Raw genomic sequence first — 22,438 nt, 5'->3', positions numbered from 1 at the left:
ATTCACATTCCTTAGACTTTACGATGGGAATTATGAGAGAGAATTTTCTTTATTTTTTTAATAGAAAATTCCTGTTTATACGTTTAATGGCAAATATGTCTTTCAACATTTGTTGGGCTTTTACCCCAAATTGAAACTATTTACATGAACTTGTTTGAAAATTCGATATTTCCAGTAATGGACATGGCAACGATTTATGTTTGTAACGGAATTCATGAAAGGATTATACTCGATTTAAATTCATACAAAGTAAGGATGGTGAATAAAAGTTTAAAGCCTATCGTTCCACAACCCTCACCGACAATCATTTTGAAGACAAACACACGTAGTAAGAGATAGGAAAACGGTGAAAGAGAGGGAGAGAGAGAGGGGGGGGGGGGAGGGAGGAATGTGGAGAGGGAATGAGAAGAGAAGGGGAGATCAAGAGCAATTGGCACAAAATTAGGTTTTTTTGTGATTGCAAAATTACGAAGTTAAAATTATAATAATTCAGTAATAGTAATAAAGTTGCGTTAATATAGCCCTTAATACTTTGTGTTTCTAAGCTCTTTACATAGCAATTATTATTACCCCGGTTTAATGTCGGATCCTTACATGCACGCACAATGTATGCACTTTCTCGACTCTCTGCGGAGCATTCCAACAAGAGTTCCAAGACTCAATTGCTATGGGTACATTACATAGACGTGTATTACAAATATGAGTCTACATAGCACAGGAAAACAAAATAATTCAAAGTGAAATATATTCAACTATTCTTGGATTGATAAATAATAATGTACACACAGTTGAACTTTCATTTTTGAAGAGCAGTATTTCAGTTACTTTTCTTTATAAACATTAATATTTCAGATTCATATTTTACTTTCTTGAAATAGGACATGCTCAAAATAACACAAAAAACATCGATAATTTGTGGGCTGAAGCACTTCTCAACGTTACAAAAAATGCCTCGGTTATTTTATGTAAATCTCTAAGTAATAGATTACAAAGTGATAAAGCCGTGTAAAACCTATCAGTACATAATTAAATAATTCGAATGAAATAAAGATAGATAAATGTCATCACTATAGTAAAAATAAGATAGTTAAAGTTCTGTCGTTATTCGAGATACTTGGGGAAGGAGTTATACTTCGCCACTTGCATACTAATGCCTCCGTTCGTAAATCAAGATAAACCCTTTATAGGACAAGTCCACTCCAACAAAAACTTGATTTGAATAAAAAGGGAAAAATTCAACCAGCATAACACTGAAAATTTCATCAAAATCGGATGTGAAATAAGAAAGTTATGGCATTTTAAAGTTTCGCTTCATTTCACAAAACAGTTATATGCACATCTCGGTCGGTATGCAAATGAGGAACTGATGACGTCACTCACTATTTCTTTTGTATTTTGTTATATCAAATATGAAATATTTTTATTTTCTCGTCATTGTCATGTGAAATGAAGTTTCATTCCTCCCTGAACACATGGAATTCCATTATTTTAACATTTTGTGCTTCAGGCAAGGAGGTCCTAATCGTCAAATTCGTAAAAATTGAAAAATTGTATAATTCAAACAATAAAAAAAAAAAAATAAATAATTAGTGAGTGAGTGACATCGACTCTCTCATTTGGATGTAACCGGCTCGTTCATATAACCATTTTTTTTTAATTTGCGAAACTTTGAAATGTCATAACTTTCTTATTTTACATCCGATTTTGATGAAATTTTCAGCATTGTGCTTGCCTGATTTTTCTCTATTAATTCATATCAACATTTTTCTGAGGTGGACTGGACCTTTAAACAACACGATTTGTGCGTATGAGGGTTTGACTGAAAGCACACTTGATACCCGACCTCCGAACTGTGTAAACATTAATGGTTGCCATTTTATCATATTTTCTAGATTGGCGGTCTCTTTGAAACTTAATTCACAATCGTTTTTTATTCACTTGAATCTTCCAAGTCTTGTTTGAGCTCCGAAAATGCAACAGGTGGCGCCCTTTGGAAACCATTTCTTGGTTGTGCTTTCCTGTGAAATATGAACAAGGTATATATTTTCAATCCAATACAAACATGATTTGAAAAAAATCTCGATAGAATGAAATCATCACCAATATCTGACTAAACACACACATTTTTTTTTCATACTGTTTTATTCTGATTCCATGAACAAAAATATAACATTTCAATTTAACATTTCAAAACACATAAAATAATATTTTACATTTCATATTTTGACTTTTTTCACTAACTTAATACAAGCATAATCATATATAACTTAAAGGAGAAACAATGAAATCAGTTATAAAAATACACACATGCTCCTATTTTTTTTACACGCTCCTATACACGCTCGCACATAACACACACACACACCCATGCACTACCCATACACAACCATACACGCTCGCAAGAATCGAGGGGGATGGGTGCGCATGATGGCTTCAGGCATGTGTCCGAGGAACCAGCGACCAAGTCATACATTTTTATGGGCAGAAAATCAACTTTAAAACTTATGTTGGTTGATATTTTGATACAGCTTCTTACACTATTTCTTTTTATAATGCACTCCTAATCAGGGCCGTGGGAACATTTTTTTTTACTTGGGATGCTGATGTAAGAAAAAAAAGTGTCGCTACAAAATGAAGATCAGTTTGATTACATTTTTCAATTTGTTACATTTCTTCCAGAATACCTGGGGGGTGCTTCGTATGGAGAATATACACGCAGCACCCCAAGGATTTTTTTTTGTGGGGGGGGTGTGGTGGTTCAGCATCCACGCTTCACAGGGCCATGCACTTAAAATGCTTAAATTTGTTTAGGATTCAGCCATTTTTAAAAAGAAATTTCCATTTCATTTCTTCTTCATTTCACCATTTCTATTTAAATAGACTTTTAAAAATAGAATGCACTACATTGCCGTTTGAAGGAAGTGGGCGGGATAGGGGTTCCTTACTATGCATGTGTTGGTGTCAGCACAATGCATTTTTGGACAAAGTATATGTTCGGAACATTGGGGTTAATCTATTGATAATAATCTGCTAATAAATGATGAATTACAGTAAATTAAAGAAGGACCTGTCCTGTAAAGTTGATTAATTTTTATCCTTGCATTAGGAAAATCAATAATGATAATTTTCCTAAAAGCTTATGGCGTACACCTCTATTACACTGTTCCAGAAAGTGTCTTCTAAATAGAAATCAAACACGATAGATCTTGGGTAAGGCACTTTTCAGTCACTGATTTCCCTTGCGACAGAAAAATATAAGTAAAATGTATTTGATTCTTAATTGTTAACGATCTTAAAAGAACTGTTACGAAATATGTACATATAGGTAAAAACAATATTCAACAGTATTTTATGATAGTGTCAGTTCCGTCTATCAGTGCTGGCAATCATTATTTCAAACAAGGCGTCCTTACTTTCGTCCTACCAAAAAATACCTCATTAGTTTGAATCTTTGGTTTAATAAGGGTGACACGAAATAAATGTTATTCTATGAATACATATCGATATAAATTGCAGCAAACCCGGTTGGAATACTTACCATCCTATATTTTCTCCTTCTTCTAGAGTTTCGGGGAGTTTCTTGCCTTGGGTTTCGGGGAGATGAATAGCGAGTCCTCCAGCCAGAAGAGTCATCGTTCCGAAGACGGTTAGGGGTAAAGGCTTCCATATATTATCAAGAAGCAGGATGATAGGACAGAGAATACTGGAGACATTGGATCCAAGCCGGCAAATACCAAGCGCTGAATTCCTGTGATAGGTAGAGCAGTGATAACAGAAACCTTTTAAATATTTTTGGATATTTTTACTGATGAAATCTGAAATTGTCTCATGCAAACTAGACTATGATTAACATTGAAACAAATGAAAAAAAAAACCTTGAATGGCGTACAAAATTTCACACAAAAAGAGCCAAAGTACACATGTTTCTTAGCAAGTATGTGATCAAAAATAAAATTATAAAAAAGAATCACATTTTGATGTCAAGACTGCAATTATTGTTCCCTATTAAGCAATAGATATTTCTTATGCCTCACATTTAGTGTTATGTATAAGTAGGCATACATGTAATGTGAAAAGGGGTACAATTTCAATGGGCGCTTATTTAGTGCAGCGATTAGGCCTACGATTGCCTGTGTGTATATTCTTCAAAGCAAAGTTATTTGAATAAAATTAATTCAATTCATATCATCAATGGCATATGTTTCGCGCATTGGTCAATTGGTTTCACATTTTCAGGTTGGGTGGTTGTGCTCTTTTCTCAAACTTATTCGTTTATAAAACGTCATTATTTACCTGACAGGTGTTGGAAATATTTCACAGGCAAGCAAGAAGATGATGTTGAAAGAAGCTGTGATAGCGAACTTTCCTACCATAGCCGCTGTTATTCTCCAAGGTCCTAGTGCTGAGAAAACATTGACAGATATATGATTAAGTATTATTATAATTTAGGTAACGGAATGTATGTGAAGATTAATTATGATTTGTTAATTGTTGCTCTCATCTTTAGAAGTAATGAAAGGCTTGACAAGAGGACGAAATGCTATTTCTTTATTGGGTGAGGAAGATGAGGAAAAAGTGAGAAAAAAAAAATCAAATCTGAAAAATGAATAACAAAAGATATAGGTAATATAATAATCATAACAAAATAATGATTATAGTAACAAGCACGACAGCCGTGAGGCAAATGACAGGAGGTAGAGACCGATAACTTGGAAAAGAATGGTTCCGGGTGAGGGGATTGCTAGAAAAAAAATCCTAAACGTTATCTATGGAATCAGGGAAAATGCTTTGATGCTGACGGGCTTCTCGCAATATATACATTAACGGCAGCGATCTTCAAGGAAAGAAAGAAAGACAATGAAATATTCAGTAGTGATAAAGTTATTGAAAAGTAAAATAAAACCAAGGAATCAACAAATGACTATTGGGTGACGGAAATGTAAGTTAATGTTTTAAAAATGAAGGCGAGAAACGACTAAATTAAAGTATTCATGGTTTTATAGTTATAGCAATGCCCTCGGTTCAACCTGTTAGCAATAGGCTTATGATTATTTTTTCCACCTTTCTGTTCTAAATTTGCAAAGAATGTTTCTATAAAGGCGCCTCAAGACCCCCCCCAAAAAAAATGCGCGTTTTCAAAAATACTCGCGGTGTATTATTCGGTTGCAGCTTTTACGGTGCAAAGTTGAACCCTATTTTTTCTGAGAGTTTTGAACTATAACAAACTTACGAATAAAGATGGTGGCTAGGCAGGCTACCCCTCCTACAAGCATGAAGAACACATATGAGGGACGTCGTCCAAAATATTTTATGGGATAGATCACTACCAAATTTCCCGGAATCTCCACTGCACCAGCGATAGCGAAAGCTATATAAATGTTAACTCCAAGTGTGTTGGTGCTGAGTGATAGACCATAGTAGACAATAGTGTTCACAATCCTACAAAATTAATATAGACAATTGGCATGATGGCAGTAAACTTTACATTACCCTTTATCACCTATGAATTTAACGTTCACATTTATTACATAAAATGTACCCATACATTTGTTTTATAACTTGATATATGTTGTTTATATGTTTTACTCTCATACCCCGAGAGGGGGTCGATAGACTAAATAAAATCTAATTTTATCTTGTCTTATCTTATCTTATCTTATCAATCAACGGTTTAATCAATTAGTGTGTAGCGTGTGTAGATGTCACTGTTTGGGTAAGAGGTATATTTAAGAATAAGAGAGCATCTACATACAAGAATATATCTACTCACGTGTGAAAAAATAGCTTTTTTAACTATAACAAATGGATGAGACATATCTCTTAGCGGTTAATCTTGACAGGTTTTTTTCTTTATTCTTCAATAGATACGCTGGTATACATAGAATAATAGTAAAGTGCATGTATTATTATTTAGATGTTGTTGGAAATTCTGCTTACCAGTTGAACATGACATTGAAGAAATATTTTCGTAGAAGTGGCAATCGTAAAAGATCTGTGAATTTTTGTTCTATTTCCTCCGGTTTACTCTAAAACAAATAAAATACAGAAGTTATGGAAATTGTACATCCATAAAGACCTTCATTCTGTATGTTTGTCATATTTTTTCAAATTATTTTAATATTTAAAAGAAGAGCATTTCATGCAGAAGCGTCAACAGATCTTTATAGTGCTGTCATAAAGAGGGAACTGTGCATGTGACTGTGTGTATGTGTGTGGTTTGTGTGTGTGTGGGGGGGGGGGTGAAGCGTAAAAAGGCAAAATACTGTACAGCCAAAGATGTGTAAACGTTTTCACACAGGAATCACAAATAATTATTGGATATTGGGAAAATCAGTTTTACCGCTGATTCCGTAATATAGGGTTTGTCAACATGGAAATTAAATAAATTTATTTTCATTGATATAATTATTTCAAATTGTCATTAAAACATGAAGGCCATTAATGTACAGACATAAAGTACAAATAAAGAAATAGGCCAACATAACAGGAAAAAGAAGTAAATGTGGGGCTAACAGAAATTAAAGAATTACAGGGGGGGGGCGGGGCAGACTGTATATCAGATGGTAAATTTTACGTTTTGTACACGTTTATAAAGAAAACAGTGTGTGCGTGGGTGGGAGAGGGGGGGGGGTCCGTGGCCCTACCATTAAATTGCTGTATCATAATATTATTATTCATTTAACTGTCTGAATTTAATTATTACCTTACGATCAGAACTATTCAAGTCACTCCTTCCTGCTAAAGGATCAGAAACTCTGTTGACGTGTGAAATTTTACTGATAATTTCAGCAGCCTCGTCAGTACGATCCTGTGATAACAACCAGCGTACCGACTCTGGTAGAAACCTTCCATGAACAGTGAACAAGAAGAAAATAATAAATTGATAATGAAATGAACGATAATCATAGGCATACTCATGTCAATATTGTTAGTGAATATTTTCCTCTTTGATACATCTCATTAACAGAAGCATTTTGTTTAAATTTATATATCTTTTCAAATATCAATTTCAGATCACATTCTCAGGCATTGTCTTATTGTGGACTGCAGCCATTGTGATATTCACATAAGGATTAGCTTGAGCGGATTGGATATGCACGAAATGCGTTGGAAGATGCACCGACTCTTCAAAAAAGAAATGAAATTGTCAGTTTGGTGGATTTCTAAATGAACTTTTAATTGTCGTTGAGGGCGATTTCATACAAGTGATTATTCGATTTATGTCAACCATTATTTACTTCTCACACTATTCCATCACATCCCCACATGTCTTATCGGTCTTGTTTGATAGCTATTATCCACTCTTTTGCGTTTAAACACAATTAGGGACGAATTTATAGTTTACATAGAACAGTTCATACTTACATATAAAATGCGAATAAAGAGAGGGGTGCAATCGATATTACGAGCTGAAGGTGACGCCACTTTCTAATGAAGTAAGCCAAGAGAGCTAGACACATGTATCCACACGAAAAATAAACCCAGGCGAATCCACCAGATACATTCCGTTTAGAGGGACCCACGAACTCATTTGCTGTCAAAAAGAGTGTGGCATAATGATAGAAATAAACGAATTACTTCATTTTGATAAAATATCTTAAAATTAAATTACTGAGAGTTGTAGCCCTATTTGAATTATGTAATTAACAAATCTACACTTTGAAAATGATCGAGTGAATAAACTGTTGGCATGGCCGTACGCGGCGGGGGACAGGGCAGTTCTCCCCCCCCCCCCTGGAAATTTTGAAAACTTACATTTTCCTGAAAATTTTCACAAATTTTACTAAAAGTATGCACGAAATCATTCCATTTCATTTGAGAAAATGAAAAAGTGCCCTTATGACAAGATGAGTCGCTTTGTTCCATCGGCTTTGAGGGGTAGACTCCAGACCCCATATACCACTCATTTTTGGAAAGAGTGTTATATCATGCAAAGGAGGGGGGGGGGATTAGAGAGGGTGGGTACGCGACCACCTTCCCTTTGTTCTGCTACATGCACAATTATGCTTATCATTGTACATATGACTTTCTCGCATTTACCAGTACTCTTAACTAATCATACTTTACAGTGGTATGTGTGAATTAAAATTGCACTTAACTTCAATCTCATGTGAGTGTCGTCAGCAGTCAGGTCATGCGCGCTTTTGCACATGAAGCATAATTCAAGTCATACATGTACATACAAAATGTTTGTGAACCAGTGAAGGCGCTCTTGTAATTTGGCTGACAAAGAGCGTCATTCTTACAAACTAAGGTAATTGTTGCCGCCATCTACGTTCAAGTTCAAGTTATCACTCCAAGTTAAACATAAAAGTTTGGGAGACAATGAAAGATTGTGATTGATTGAAAGGCACACAATAGCGCCTAGCATGGACCAACAATCAAATCAAAAGTGCGCGACGCTTTTTCAAAGGCCTATTGCATTTTTAATCAGTGTAGCAATGAAAAATAAAGATAACAGATAAAATAATTTTAGAATACGACCCTGTCACCACTCCTCTTAATTTATAACCTACCGAATACATATGATACTGTTGAAACTCCAAATATGAAAGCACCGGTCAAAGTGCGGAAAATCAAGAACATCCAGATGTTAACGGAGAAAGCCATGATCACACCAGAAGTAGAAGCTATGGCTAGACAGATAAAGGTTGTCGGCTTGCGTCCTATTCTGTGAATATGGTGAAAGAGAAGATAAAGAATATAAAAGATTTGATACCAATATGATGAATTACTTAGTAAACAGGGACAAGATTATTAGAGATCAAATGAAAATAAAGAAATCATTAGTACTTGCTTTATATGACCATGCTTCCATGAATACTATGAGTGAGTCTCTGTTAAAATGAGATGTTTACTTTTTCAGATATATGAACTACCCTTGATTGATTGATTGATTTTATTCGTAAAGAATATCACAAGAGATTACAGTGAAATTGAAGAATACCCTGACAGGTAGCCCATGAAAGCCGAAAGGCTTATTTTCAATGGGGTCCTATAGTTAGTATAAAACATTAACATATTGTAACAAAACAGGAATATGGTAAACAAAATAATAAAATACATACATACATACATATCCATCAGTCAAATAATATGCAAACATCTGAAGCAAACAACAATCCTCCTAATATGTAAGACGAGATTATATTTTAACATACCCTAATGTATACATTATCTACAATAGTAGAAACCACTGTACAAAATGTGTGATTTTTAATGGTAATATTGCTCTCGAGTAGCTTCCAGTTTTAGGTGCTTCTTTAATGCACTCTTAAATTGAGAAAATATTTTAACTGCTTTTACTTTATTAGGAAGAGCATTCCAAGATTGGATGCCATTAAAATAAAAAGTGTTCCCAATATGTCCTTCACGTTTTGGTATTGAGTGACCTATAACTATTTTTTTAACATTCGATACCTATCAAGCACTAAAATATTTAGCAAATAAAATAAAAAGTGAACTACCAGTGTAATAATAACTTTTTCTTCACAATAAGTCATGTTTTCAGTCTAACATTAGTGCAGATTTAATGGTAAATATCAGGGGCGGATCTAGCTTTCGCGAATGGGGGGGGGGGCGCGAAAAAAATTACCCGTATTTCCCCTATCGACGGCTCAAAGTTAATTTTTTAAGGGGATATAATAATCACATATTGAACCATTAATTAATAGTGCGAGCGCGAACTAAGTTTTTTTTTTTTGAAATTTCATGTATTTGTCCTAAAAAATTACCATTCTGAGCAATGTGTGTGATTCTGAAAAAAAATGCTTATGTATCTAAATGATAACTGCGAGCGCCCCGGGATTCGCCTATGAATATTGCGCATGCTTTACAAAGAAGGCAACTGATACCTTTTTTTTCCCGTTATGCAGAGTTTCAATTCTGCACGGCAGTATATCTATACATTACCTGTCAGCAACAAAGCCTACTACGACCGAACCCACGGCACCACCAGCAAAAAATAGAGATTGTGATACAGAAGGGAGGTAGCTGGCACCACATACGAGGTCGAACTGAAAGATAAAGAACAGCGCACAAATACATTAATTACACACTCTAAGAACACATAATTATAAAAAATTCATCCCCTTGAAGGTGCAACTCAATGGGATATTGAGAACACCTTTACAATATTGCTTATTTTCACACGGATTAGAACCTAATGTATGAAACTTTGCATCCTTCAGATGAGAAAGGCGCAAAGTTGCACGTCCTGTAAAGTTGGTCTTAATTGAACAGGGTGCAAATAGAGTGCAGGCACACTGGGATTAATTATTGCACAGAAAGAGAAGGGCAAGGTTATGATTACTATGAGCACCTTGGAAAGCCCTTTTGACGTTTGCAGGATCTTATTATTGAAGTTTGAGAAGGTTCTTTTACTGACTGACGTAATCTTGTGAATCAGTTACTGTTCATTTCAACAATCATACCAATAAATTTTGTCATTCTAAGTTATGATGGCCTTTAAATAACTTTTTTTAAACAAGTGCACACGTGATTACCAATTTCCATTTATTTGAAAGCAGGATAAAAGAGCATTGTAGATTTAGATAACTTGACCTTGGTTTAGATTTTAATGTTGGGGACGTTGCCGCAACAGTCTTGCTTTGCTATGTGGGCGAGGGAAAAAATAAAATCTGCAGGTGATATTTGTTTTCAGAGTTTGAATAAAATGTATAAGAATAAGAATTTCTTACTTCTAAATCGATAGTGGACGTTGAATAATCTACATCATATTCCCACCCAGCATCACAAGGGATGATGGTATCATCTCCATATCTGAGAGAGGAATTGAAAGCAGTGTCACCGACGTCATACCGATGACACTGGTCGAAGACCACACCACCGTTGGAAGAAAGATTGGAAGGGATACCGACTTCTCTTTTCGCGAAGATGCATTCCCTGGTGGAATTGAACCCAAGATTCTCGCAGTCCACTGAATCCCACTCTGGTATCTGGATTTGGAAATGTATATATTAGTAAAATGTAAATTTACTCTTTCCCATGAAGTTTTGTACAGCAGCATTTATAATTTACACTTGTTATGGCAAAAAAGGTCCCTGCGTGTCGCAGAGGCTCTAGGGACTACCAATATCAGTGTCCACACTCTAAAAATGAAGTGCTAATTCAGCTCTTAAAGAGCGTGTATAGTGACTACACTTCGGAGTGCTGATTGTTCTCGTTCAAATTTGAACTAGACAAATGAGCAAAAAATAAGAAAAATCTAAAATCTTAACAAAAACCACCAAGCATTAATAAAAGAAAAAACGCTATAGAATTGTGCCCATTGTCGCAGAGTCGTTATTTTTTTATTTTTATACTTTAAACGGCGCCATTCATCATTTTTTCGGGGGGGGGGGGATGAGGTGGGGTGGGTGGACCACAGCGTCTTCCAACATAATTGGATATATCGAATATAGCGAGCGATAGTTGCACAGTCCGGTTCACATCACATTAAAAGAATACCGCCTAACAACTTAAGTGAAACGCTCCCTAAAACCCCTTTTCCACTAGGGCCAGGACAGCGTCAGGACAAGGCGCGGAATGTAATAATTACTATCCGCGACCCTTCCGCGACCTGTCCGGACATTCCTGGGAGTGTCCGCACGCTGTCCTAAACCCTTCCTGGTGTTCGGGAAATCAAAATTTGTCCGCATCCAAATTTTGGTCGAGACCAAAATTTGGACGCGGATATTTAATTCCTGACACCTTCGGGACCCTGTCCTGACGATGTCCTGATGATGTCCTGCCGTTCCTAAACCCTTCCGCGTCTTCCGGAAACCATCCGCAATCAGGTCAGCTTCAAGAAGGAAAGAAGAAGCCATGCGGAATGTTTCAGGAACATGCGGATTGGAATAAGAAGGCAAGCGGACAGTTTCAGGAACGTGCGGACAGGAATAAGAAGACAAGCGGACTGTTTCAGGAACGTTCGGACTGGAATAGGAAGGCAAGCGGAGTGATTCAGGAATGTGTGGATCCAGTACTAATATGTATGGAACGAGTACACAAGTAGCAAAAGCCATTTGTGGTCAGTGCACTAGATGGGACAACGGGAAAATACAAGGCAAGAAAATTACAAAAAAAAGCAACGAAGTAAGGAGTCAAGGGGTCTAATTAGTATATCACTAAACAAACCTGAAAACCTAATATTTCAAGCAGTGTTTTACGCGAGCGCGAAGCACAAGCTGATTTTTTTTTTTTGGGGGGGGTTACAGACTTGTAGGAGGAATATTTCAAGCATTTTCTACCGATCCGAAAAGTGGACTTTTCAAATATTTCTTCCAATAGTTAAGCTGGCAATGATGCGAGCAGATTATTTTGTTCTGTACTGAACATAAAAAGATGTTTCATGCAATGTTTGATTATGAACTAGATTATTTTAATGTACTCGACTGAAAAAAGGACCGTATATGCAGCGCTTGACTTTACAAATAGGACAACAAAATTAATAATACAGGTGTAGATTTTAAACTGAAATTCAAGTTTATATTCCTATTACATTTTAAGCACTTTGTTTGATCATGAATGAGGTGTCATTAATAAGAAATAATAATAATAATAAATGAGAGCAAGTTTATAAATATCGCTTTTCTCAGAACGGCTCAAAACGATTTACAGCAGGGGCAAAACGATTTACCCCATAATTCATTTCAATCCCGCATGAAAATTGCACAATTTCCACACCCTGGGAAGTATTCCTTGCATTTATTCCAGCCTCAAAATGGCGCTGGCAATTTCAAGCATACAATAACTTTCACTTCCAACCGGGTACCCATTTAGCACCTGGGTGGAGAGTGGCAAGGTATGCAATACCTCTTGCCAAAGGACGGTTTAGACCGCGGTGAGAATCGAACACACGACTCTCCGTTTACAAGGCGGGAGTCAGAACCACTACACCACGACTCTTTACAAAAAAGGGCCTTCCTGAAAAAAGTCGCGCACAGAGCATGTTTCTCATAAACATAGAATATGAGCGCGAAGCGCGAACTTACTTCTTTCAAACATCAAGGACGAAAAAGAAAAGACGAAAAGACTTAAGTATTTTTCGTAAAAAATGAACAGCGTGCAAAATCTTCTTAAGATTGAACTATTGAAAGTATGAAGCGCGAAATGAACCATCAATTTTTACAAATTGACCTAGCTGAAACTCTGATATTCTCCCCGTCTGCAGATCTGTCAATTTCTTCACTCTTCTTCCTTTTCCCCCTCTTCTTTGGTTACTCCATTTTTCCTATTTTTACGCAGTCAATAGGGCCCAGCGATCTCATTCGGCCTCCTGGAATTGCCTATTTACATTTTCTTTCTTAGTCTATTTCAATTGGTACAAGAGGAGGCAAAGACGATGAGACACTGGATTCACATTTTCGTCCAAAAATTAAAACTGATATCTTACACATTCATTATCTCGACCAATTATTTTCTGTTCATAATCGCGATTTTTTCATCCTTAATTCTATTTTACCTTATTTCATTCATCTCCTTTGTTTATTCCAATTTCTTTTGTGCTGCTCGTATTTCTCTTTAATACTGGGAGGGGTAAGCGAGCAACAGGGAGAGGAGGGCCGTATCAGCACGGCACCCCCCCCTTTTCTTTTCCACTATATCATTTTTAAAGTTTCCCTTTGCATTTCACTTTTTGTTCTTCTGTTTGTACTTTTTTAAAGGGGGAGCAAGACCACCTCATCCCTTGATCCGCATGTGCCTGTCGAATTGCATCCTAACTTCCCGTTTTCTTCCCCTTTTGTAATATATGTATCAATTTGTAGAAAAATTATAAGAAAGCAATGTTAGAAAGAGAGCGCCGACTTTGCTATGAACATAATTATGCAGTCTTTTAAAGTTACATTAGTTGAAAAATTCAAGATCCGAGATAATTTATTGTATGTATAAAAATGCACAAATTCTGCTTTCAAAAAGTGAATACTACATTACACCGCTAACACACTTTCCTTTATCCTACATATTTCAACTATTAAATAATGCGAGCGCGAAGCGCGAGCTGAAATTTTTTTTTACATTCCGACCTAAATACTGCAGCATTCTAAGCACGTTTTCAAAGCATGAACAGGAAAGGGGTATGACTATACACTTGATGTGAGCCCGAAGCGCGAGCCGAAACGAAATTCGACATCTTACGTTTTGTAAATCAGGAAAAAGATAATATTCCTACATTTATAATATTTGGTAATCTGATCTTAAACTTGCACAAGATTCGTATCTAAATAAACATGCGTGCGTGTGTTAAGATCAAGACCTAGAATCTGGACATTCTAATCACATTCTTTATTATGATATCAATAATAATAGCGCGATGAGCAAGCTAAAGATATTTGATTTTCCGATCTAAAAAAAAATTAAGCGCAGTTACGAATTGGATATGGATCGCCCTTATAATAAATGATGCGAGTGCGAAGCTAAAGTTTCTATTTTTATGATTACAAAAATTTTGACTTGCGACAGGGACATTTTAAGGAAAATTTTTGTCTTCATATGACTATGATGACTATCTTCCTAAGCGAGAAATTAAACTTGTCGATATTCCATTCTGAAAAAACGGACAATGATTAGGCCTATTTGGAAATCATGAAAATATCATTATATTACTTATTAATCTAATAAGCGAAATTGATATTAAGGTCAGATAACTGGACATTTTGTAATCATGAATAGGATGCATGGGTTGAAATATATTTTAACAAAAATAATGCGAGCGCAAAGTGCGAGCCGAAAATTTTGATAAACTGTCATGAAAGAGGAATTCAAAATAATTTGTTACAATTGATACAGGTTACATAACTCCCCAATCAAAATGCAAGCGAACAGCTTTAGCTGATACTATTCACAATCAGACCATCCTGAAAAGGGATATTTTCAAAAAAATATGGAAGACACGAAGAGAATAGTTATTTGACAAATCAAATAATGCTAGCGCGCAGCGCGAGCGGAAAGTGTTCATATTTAGACCATAAAATATAGTTATTTTTCAGAAAACTATAAAATCTATTTGTAAATCAAACAAATTGAAAACTTAATGTCCGAGAAATGTTTTGTATATTTACTTCAAAACTTGATATTTTAAGCTCAATATAAGTCTATTGAGCAAGTTATGTATCTCATAGATTAGGCAATGCGAGCACAAAGCGTGAGCGAAAATTTAACATAGTGACATGAAATCCTCCCCCCTCATCTTATTTAATTCACTCGTCTTTCTCCTCTGTTTTTGTTTCCTCTTCATTTTCTCTTCTTTTTTCCCTTCTGGTTCTTTTCCCTCTCTTTCCATTTTTTCTTTTTGCTCGTTCCAAATATTTAGGGGGCATTCAATATCAAATGCCCCCCTTCCAAAAAGTGAGGGGACGCATCGCCCCTGTCCCCCTGGGATGTCCACCAATGTATGCAATATGATTTGAAATAAAAGAAAATCCTATATAGTCTTTGTAGTCAAAGAAAACCCAAATAACACCCCTAAATTCATTTAAAAAAATATATGAACGATAATTTTCATGGAGTATTCGCAAGTTGTCCGATTTGTCCTAGTCCTTGAATTTACCACTCGTGACGTTGTCCTAAATGTCTCCGGTTCTGTCCTTATACGATCTGCATGCTGTCCGCACCAAACGCCGACAAATTTATTTAGATAATCTTGTCCTAGGACAGTCCCGGGAATGTCCTACGACAATACGCAGACAGTCCTGGTTGTGTCCTAGGACAAGATCATTTGCATAATCTTTTACGGAATTTGGTTGCGGACAGCATGCCGAAATGACAAAAGTAGCTTCCGCAACCCTTCCTGGTCTTGTCCGCGCCCTAGTGGAAAACCGCCTTAATCAACTGTGACCCATATCCACTTTACCTATGTTGCGTAAAACCCCTTTTCCACTAGGGCCAGGACAGCGTCAGGACAAGGCGCGGAATGTAATAATTACAATCCGCGACCCTTCCGCAACCTGTCCGGACATTCCTAGGAGTGTCCGCACGCTGTCCTAAACCCTTCCTGGTGTTCGGGAAATCAAAATTTGTCCGCATCCAAATTTTGGTCGAGACCAAAATTTGGACGCGGATAATGAATTCCTGACACCTTCGGGACCCTGTCCTGACGATGTCCTGATGATGTCCTGCCCTTCCTAATCCCTTCCGCGTCTTCCGGAAACCATCCGCAATCAGGTCAGCTTCAAGAAGGAAAGAAGAAGCCATGCGGATTTTATCAGGAACATGCGGATTGGAATAGGAAGGCAAGCGGACAGTTTCAGGAACGTGCGGACAGGAATAAGAAGGCAAGCGGACTGTTTCAGGAACGTTCGGACTGGAATAGGAAGGCAAGCGGAGTGATTCAGGAATGTGTGGATCCAATGCTAATATGTATGGAACGAGTACACAAGTAGCAAAAACCATTTGCAAAAGCACCAGATGGGGCAACGGGATAATACAAGACAAGAAAATTACAAAAAGTAAAGAAATACGGGGTCAAGGGGCCTAATTAGTATATACTAAACAAACCTGCATGAGAACCTAGTATTTCAAGCAGTGTTTTAAACATAATTACGCGAGCGCAAAGCACGAGTTGATTTTTTTTTTTTTTTTGGGGGGGGGTTACAGACTTGAAGAAGGAATATTTCAAGCATTTTCTACTGATCTGAAAAGTGGACTTTTAAAATATTTCTTGCAATAGTGAAACTGGCAATGATGTGAGCAGATTATTTTATTCTGTACTGAACATAAAAAGATGTTTCATGCAACGTTTGATTATGAACTAGATTATTTTAATGTACTCGACTGAAAAAAGGACCTTATAGGCAGCGCTTGACTTTACAAATAGGACAAATATCATAACAAAATTAATAATACAGGTGTAGATTCCAAACTGAAATTCAAGTGTATATTCCTATTACATTTTAAGCACTTTGTTCGATCATGAATGAGGTGTCATTAATAAGAAATAATAATAAATGGTAGCAAGTTTATAAATATCGCTTTTATCAGAACGGCTCAAAACGATTTACAGCAGGGGCAAAACGATTTACCCAGGATTCATTTCAATCCCGCATGAAAAGTGCACGATTTCCACACCCTGGGAAGCATTCCTTGCATTTATCCCGGTCTAAAAATTGCGCTGGCAAATTCAAGCATACAATAACTTTCGCTTCCAACCGGGTACCAATTTAGCACCTGGGTGGAGAGTGGCAAGGTATGCAATACGTCTTGCCAAAGGACGGTTTAGACCGCGGTGAGAATCGAACACACGACTCTCCGTTTACAAGGCGGGAGTCAGAACCACTACACCACGACTCTTTACAAAAAATAGGCCTTCCTGAAAAAAGTCGTGCACAGAGCATGTTTCTCATTAACATAAAATATGAGCGCGAAGCGCGAACTCACTTCTTTCAAACATCAAGGACGAAAAAGAAAAGACCTAAGTATTTTTCGTAAAAAATGAACAGCGTGTACAATCTTCTTATGATTAAACTATTGAAAGTATGAAGCGTGAAATGGACCATTATTTTCTACAAATTGAACTAGCTGAAACGCAGATATTCCCCCCGTCTGCAGGTCTGTCAATTTCTTCACTCTTCTTCCTTTTTCCCCCTCTTCTTTGGTTACTCCATTTTTCCTATTTTACGCAGTCAATAGGGCGTAGCGTTCGCATTCGGCCTCCTGGAATTGCCCATTTACATTTTCTTACTTAGTCTATTTCAATTGGTACAAGAGGAGGCAAAGGCGATTAGACACTGGATTCACATTTTCGTCTATAAATTAAAACTGATATTTCTAATCTTACACTTTCATAATCTCGACCAATTATTTTCTGTTCATTATCGCGATTTTTTTTCTCGATTCTATTTCACCTTATTTCATTCATCTCCTTCGTTTATTCCTATTTCTTTTGTGCTGTTTGTATATCTATTTAATACTGGGAGGGGTAAGCCAGCAGCAGGGAGAGGAGGGCCGCATCAGCACGGCACCCCCTTTTTCTTTTCCGACATATCATTTTTTTTAAGTTTCCCTTTCCATTTCACTTATTTTTCTTCTGTTTGTATTTTTTTAAAGGGGGAGCAAGACCACCTCACCCCTTGATCCGCATGTGCCTGTCGAATGCAATTTGCATCCTAACTTCCTGTTTTCTTCCTCTGTTGTAATATATGATTATGTATTAAATTGTAAAAAAATTATAAGAAAGTAATGTTATAAAGAGAGCCCCGACTTTGCTATGAACATATGCAGTCTTTTTAAAGTTACCTTAGTTGAAAAAATCAAGATCCGAGATAATTTATTGTTATGTATAAAAATGCACAAAATCTGCTTTCAAAAAGTGAATACTACATTACACCGCTAACACACTTTCCTTTATCCTCCACATTTCAATCAAATAATGCGAGCGCGAAGCGCGAGCTGAACATTTTTTACATTTCTACCTAAATACTGGGCATTCTAAGCACCTTTTAAAAGCATGAACAGGAAAGGAGTATGACTATACACTTGATGTGAGCGCGAAGCGCGAGCCGAAACGAAATTCGACATATCACGTTTTGTAAATCAGAAAAAGGATGGATAATTGGATAGATGGATAATATTCCTACATTAATAATAATATTTGGTAATCTGATCTGAAACTGGCACAAGATTCGTATCTAAATAAACATGCGTGCGTGTGTTTAGATCCGGACCTAGAATCAGGAACTTCCAATTACATTCTTTATTATAATATCAATAATAAGAGCGCGATGATCGAGCTAAATATATTAGATTTTCAGATCTAAAAAAAAAAAATTTAAGCGAAGTTACGAATTGGATATTGATCGCGCTTAATAAATGATGCGAGTGCGAAGCTCAAGTTTATATTTTTATCATTACATATATTTTGAGTAGCAACCGGGACATTTTAAGGTCATTTTTTGTCTTCAAATGACTATGATGACTATCTTCCTAAGCGAGATATGAAACTTGTCGATATTCCATTCTGAAAAAAAACGGACAATGATTATAAGGAAATCATGAAAATATTGTTACATGACTTATTAATCAAATGAGGGCTCGAAATTGATATTAAGGTCAGATAACTGGACATTTTGTAATCATGAATAGTATACATGGGTTGATATATTTTTAACAAAAATAATGCGAGCGCAAACTGTGAGCCGAAAATTTTAATAAACTGTCATAAAAGAGGAATTTAAAATAATTTGTTACAATTGATACAGGTATAAATAACTCCCCAATCAAAATGCAAGCGAGCAGCTTTAGCTGATACTATTCACAATCAGACCATCCTAAAAAGGGATATTTAAAAAAAAATATGGAATACACGAAGAGAATAGTTTTTTGACAAATCAAATAATGCTAGCGCGCAGCGCGAGCGGAAAATGTTCATATTTAGACCATAAAATATAGTCATCTTATAGAAAACTATAAAATCTATTTGTAAATCAAACAAATTGAAAACTTAATTTCCGAGAAATGTTTTGTATATTTACTTCAAAACTTGATCTTTTAAGCTCAATATAAGTCTATTGAGCAAGTTATACATCTCATAGATTAGGCAATGCGGGCACAAAGCGTGAGCGAAAATTTAACATAGTGACATGAAATCCCCCCCATCTTATATAATTCACTCGTCTTTCTCCTCTTGTTTTTCCTCTTCGTTTTCTCTTCTCTTTTCCCTTCTGGTTCTTTTCCCTCTCTTTCCATTTTTTTATTTTTTTTCTCGTTCCAAATATTGGGGAGGGGGGCATTTGATATCAAATGCCCCCCTTCCAAAAAGTGAGGGGACGCGTCGCCCCTGTCCCACTGGGATGTCCACCAATGTATGCAATTTGATTTGAAATAAAAGAAAATCCTATATAGTCTTTGTAGTCGAAGAAAACCAAAATAACACCCCTAAATTCATTAAAAAAAATATATGGATGATAATTTTCATGGAGTATTCGCAAGTTGTCCGATTGTCCTAGTCCTTGAATTTACCACTCGTGACGTTGTCCTAAATGTCTCCGGTTCTGTCCTAATACGATCTGCATGCTGTCCGCACCGAACGCCGACAAATTTATTTAGATAATCTTGTCCTAGGACAGTCCCAGGAGTGACCTACGACAATACGCAGACAGTCCTGGTTGTGTCCTAGGACAAGATCATTTGCATAATCTTTTACGGAATTTGGTTGCGGACAGCATGCCGAAATGACAAAAGTAGCTTCCGCAACCCTTCCTGGTCTTGTCCGCACCCTAGTGGAAAACCGCCTTCAAATACTAAATCGTATTGTATTGTAGGTCGGTTGACGATCACTCGGGTATGATTACGTTGATCCTGTAAACCACACTTGCATATAAACAGATAATCGCAACACAGAGGTATCGGAATGACTCCAGAATTTCTAATCTGTGCATGCTGGTCTATTAGTTATGATAACATATATTACTGACGAGGCATGCGGCGTGACCCTAGTAATATAATTCGTCATTTGTTTCATATCGTGATTTTCATTATCAAACACATGTTGCGTTTGCTATGAGTATATGATTACTTTATTTACACGATGGCACATAATAGTCACCGAATATCAATACATTATTTTGATTTGTTATCATCATCTATGTAAATGACTTGTTCAAACTTCTGAAATACCAATTACAATAATAGGTCTCATGAGAGAAATCATCAATCAGTCCAATCACTAGTATTTCAGGATCACCATTCCTTATAAATCTGTTCGAATTTTACATTTCTAGTCCGATTTAATATAGGCGGCCACACCACCACTCCCATTCTTATAATTTCTTACGATATAATATCCATCAATTATTAATTCAGAATCCTCATTCAAACCATCAATATGAGTTCTACTCAGTGTAAACAAGTGTATGTTCAGTGTCCTTTGTATTGCACGAAGTTCACCGATGCTTTTAAATAAGGATACACAAGTCAGATGTGCAAATTTAAAGACCATTAACCCATTCAGAACCTAAACAATCCTATATTCTATCATTTTCCATCGTGATACTAATCTTTTCTTATTCTGCTTCAGTGGCTAAACTGATTTCATCTTCTACACTCGTAAATGCATTTGCTGCTGTCGTTCTTTTTACTAACATGTGCAATGGGCATTTATTTTAATGTAAATCGAATGCCCAGTCTACATTAGAGTAAAAAAAATCGATGTTTAAGACACGTTTATATGATCTTTTTAACTTATTTAAAATTTGAATTTATATTGGGTCTATACAACACAAATATAGAAAACAACAACTTTCATTGTTTGATTCGAGAAAAATAATTTCCCGATCACTTTTCCTTACGTCACTCGTCACTACGATCCCTTATCTTAACAAATTAAATCACATCCGTCATTATCAATTATAGTGTCCCATTATATTTATTCAAAGTGTGTCTCACCGAATGTCATCAAACATCCTAGGTAAGTTTCTTGAATAGCATTCAGCTAGATACGCACACCATAATTCTCTTCTTATATCTATACACGCAATGATTCAGTCTTTTAATGATATGCATGTACATAGATATGTATCACTTTGTGTTTCCATGCGATAATTGCATGCCTATGCAGCAGGGTATGTAACACTCATTATTTATAAAATTATTGTATAATTTTTGAGTTATCCCTGCAGTCTGCAGCTACAGATACGCACGCGCTGAAAGAACTCGTATACTTACCTTGCACCAATGTTCAGCTGTGCCTGAGAGAAAGTAAATAGCGAGAGTATGCCAAGGTGGGACAAACATGAAGAGACAAAGAATATTATAAATGTAGATCTGGTACCGACCAAATTCTCCAACCTTCAACAAAATTTCATCAAAATTCATTCCGCCCTGCTCCATAATTTCGTTAAGTAGTTGTAAGATGATGAAGGGAAAGGGGACAAAAGAACGAAACTCCGATGTACACAAAGGCTAAAACACGCGCATGCAGGGATCTTTTGTCGAGATTTGACCGTGGATCGATGCGAGTTCAGCATCTCACGCTACAACACAACCGGGCGACCAGAAAAGAGGGTTAAGTTTATGCACAGAGGTCAACCCTAAGGCCCTACTTGCAGAAAGACCATGAAATTTGAGGAGGGGTGAATCGAGTGACACCCTATCACGATAGACAGATCATGTTTTCAATTTTATGCTTATATAATGGCGCGTGCGCATCCACGCTGAGTACCACAATTAGCCTGCTTGCGTTCGTCGATTTCGTTTTCTCCTTCACTTTCATCAAATTATCAATCTATTGACTTCTACTTGATTAAAATGAAAGTTGATTCCTACGAAGCGTAGCCTGCTTTAAAATCACCATTAAGCCAGTTCTCAACTATGTATTATTCTCTGACATATTGGTCCCAATAAAAAAAAAAAACATTTACCAATAATACTTTATCACTTCTTCTGGCACACCTGGTGCGTTTTCTCTTCTTAATTTGTGTGTACAACCAAATTAATCTATATG

The 22,438-nt window shown here is 36.3% G+C and overlaps 1 protein-coding gene across 1 annotated transcript; it reads right to left on the bottom strand.

Annotated features, from left to right (window-relative positions):
* Nucleotides 1-1,731: 1,731 nt before the first annotated feature.
* LOC121412055 (organic cation transporter protein-like) lies at nucleotides 1,732-21,825 on the bottom strand. The gene is made up of 11 exons (XM_041604965.1): nucleotides 21,661-21,825; nucleotides 10,701-10,958; nucleotides 9,913-10,016; nucleotides 8,517-8,671; nucleotides 7,366-7,534; nucleotides 6,704-6,845; nucleotides 5,938-6,026; nucleotides 5,231-5,439; nucleotides 4,294-4,402; nucleotides 3,539-3,748; nucleotides 1,732-2,018 (listed from the first exon to the last, which is right to left on the bottom strand). Exons 1-11 carry the CDS (start codon nucleotides 21,823-21,825, stop codon nucleotides 1,931-1,933), a joined length of 1,698 nt encoding a protein of 565 aa, XP_041460899.1. The 3' UTR covers nucleotides 1,732-1,930.
* Nucleotides 21,826-22,438: the final 613 nt, after the last annotated feature.

This window comes from Lytechinus variegatus, chromosome 3 (assembly GCF_018143015.1).
Source record: "Lytechinus variegatus isolate NC3 chromosome 3, Lvar_3.0, whole genome shotgun sequence".
In the NCBI taxonomy this organism is placed as follows: domain Eukaryota; kingdom Metazoa; phylum Echinodermata; class Echinoidea; order Temnopleuroida; family Toxopneustidae; genus Lytechinus; species Lytechinus variegatus.
This window is presented reverse-complemented; position numbering and strand designations above follow the sequence as displayed.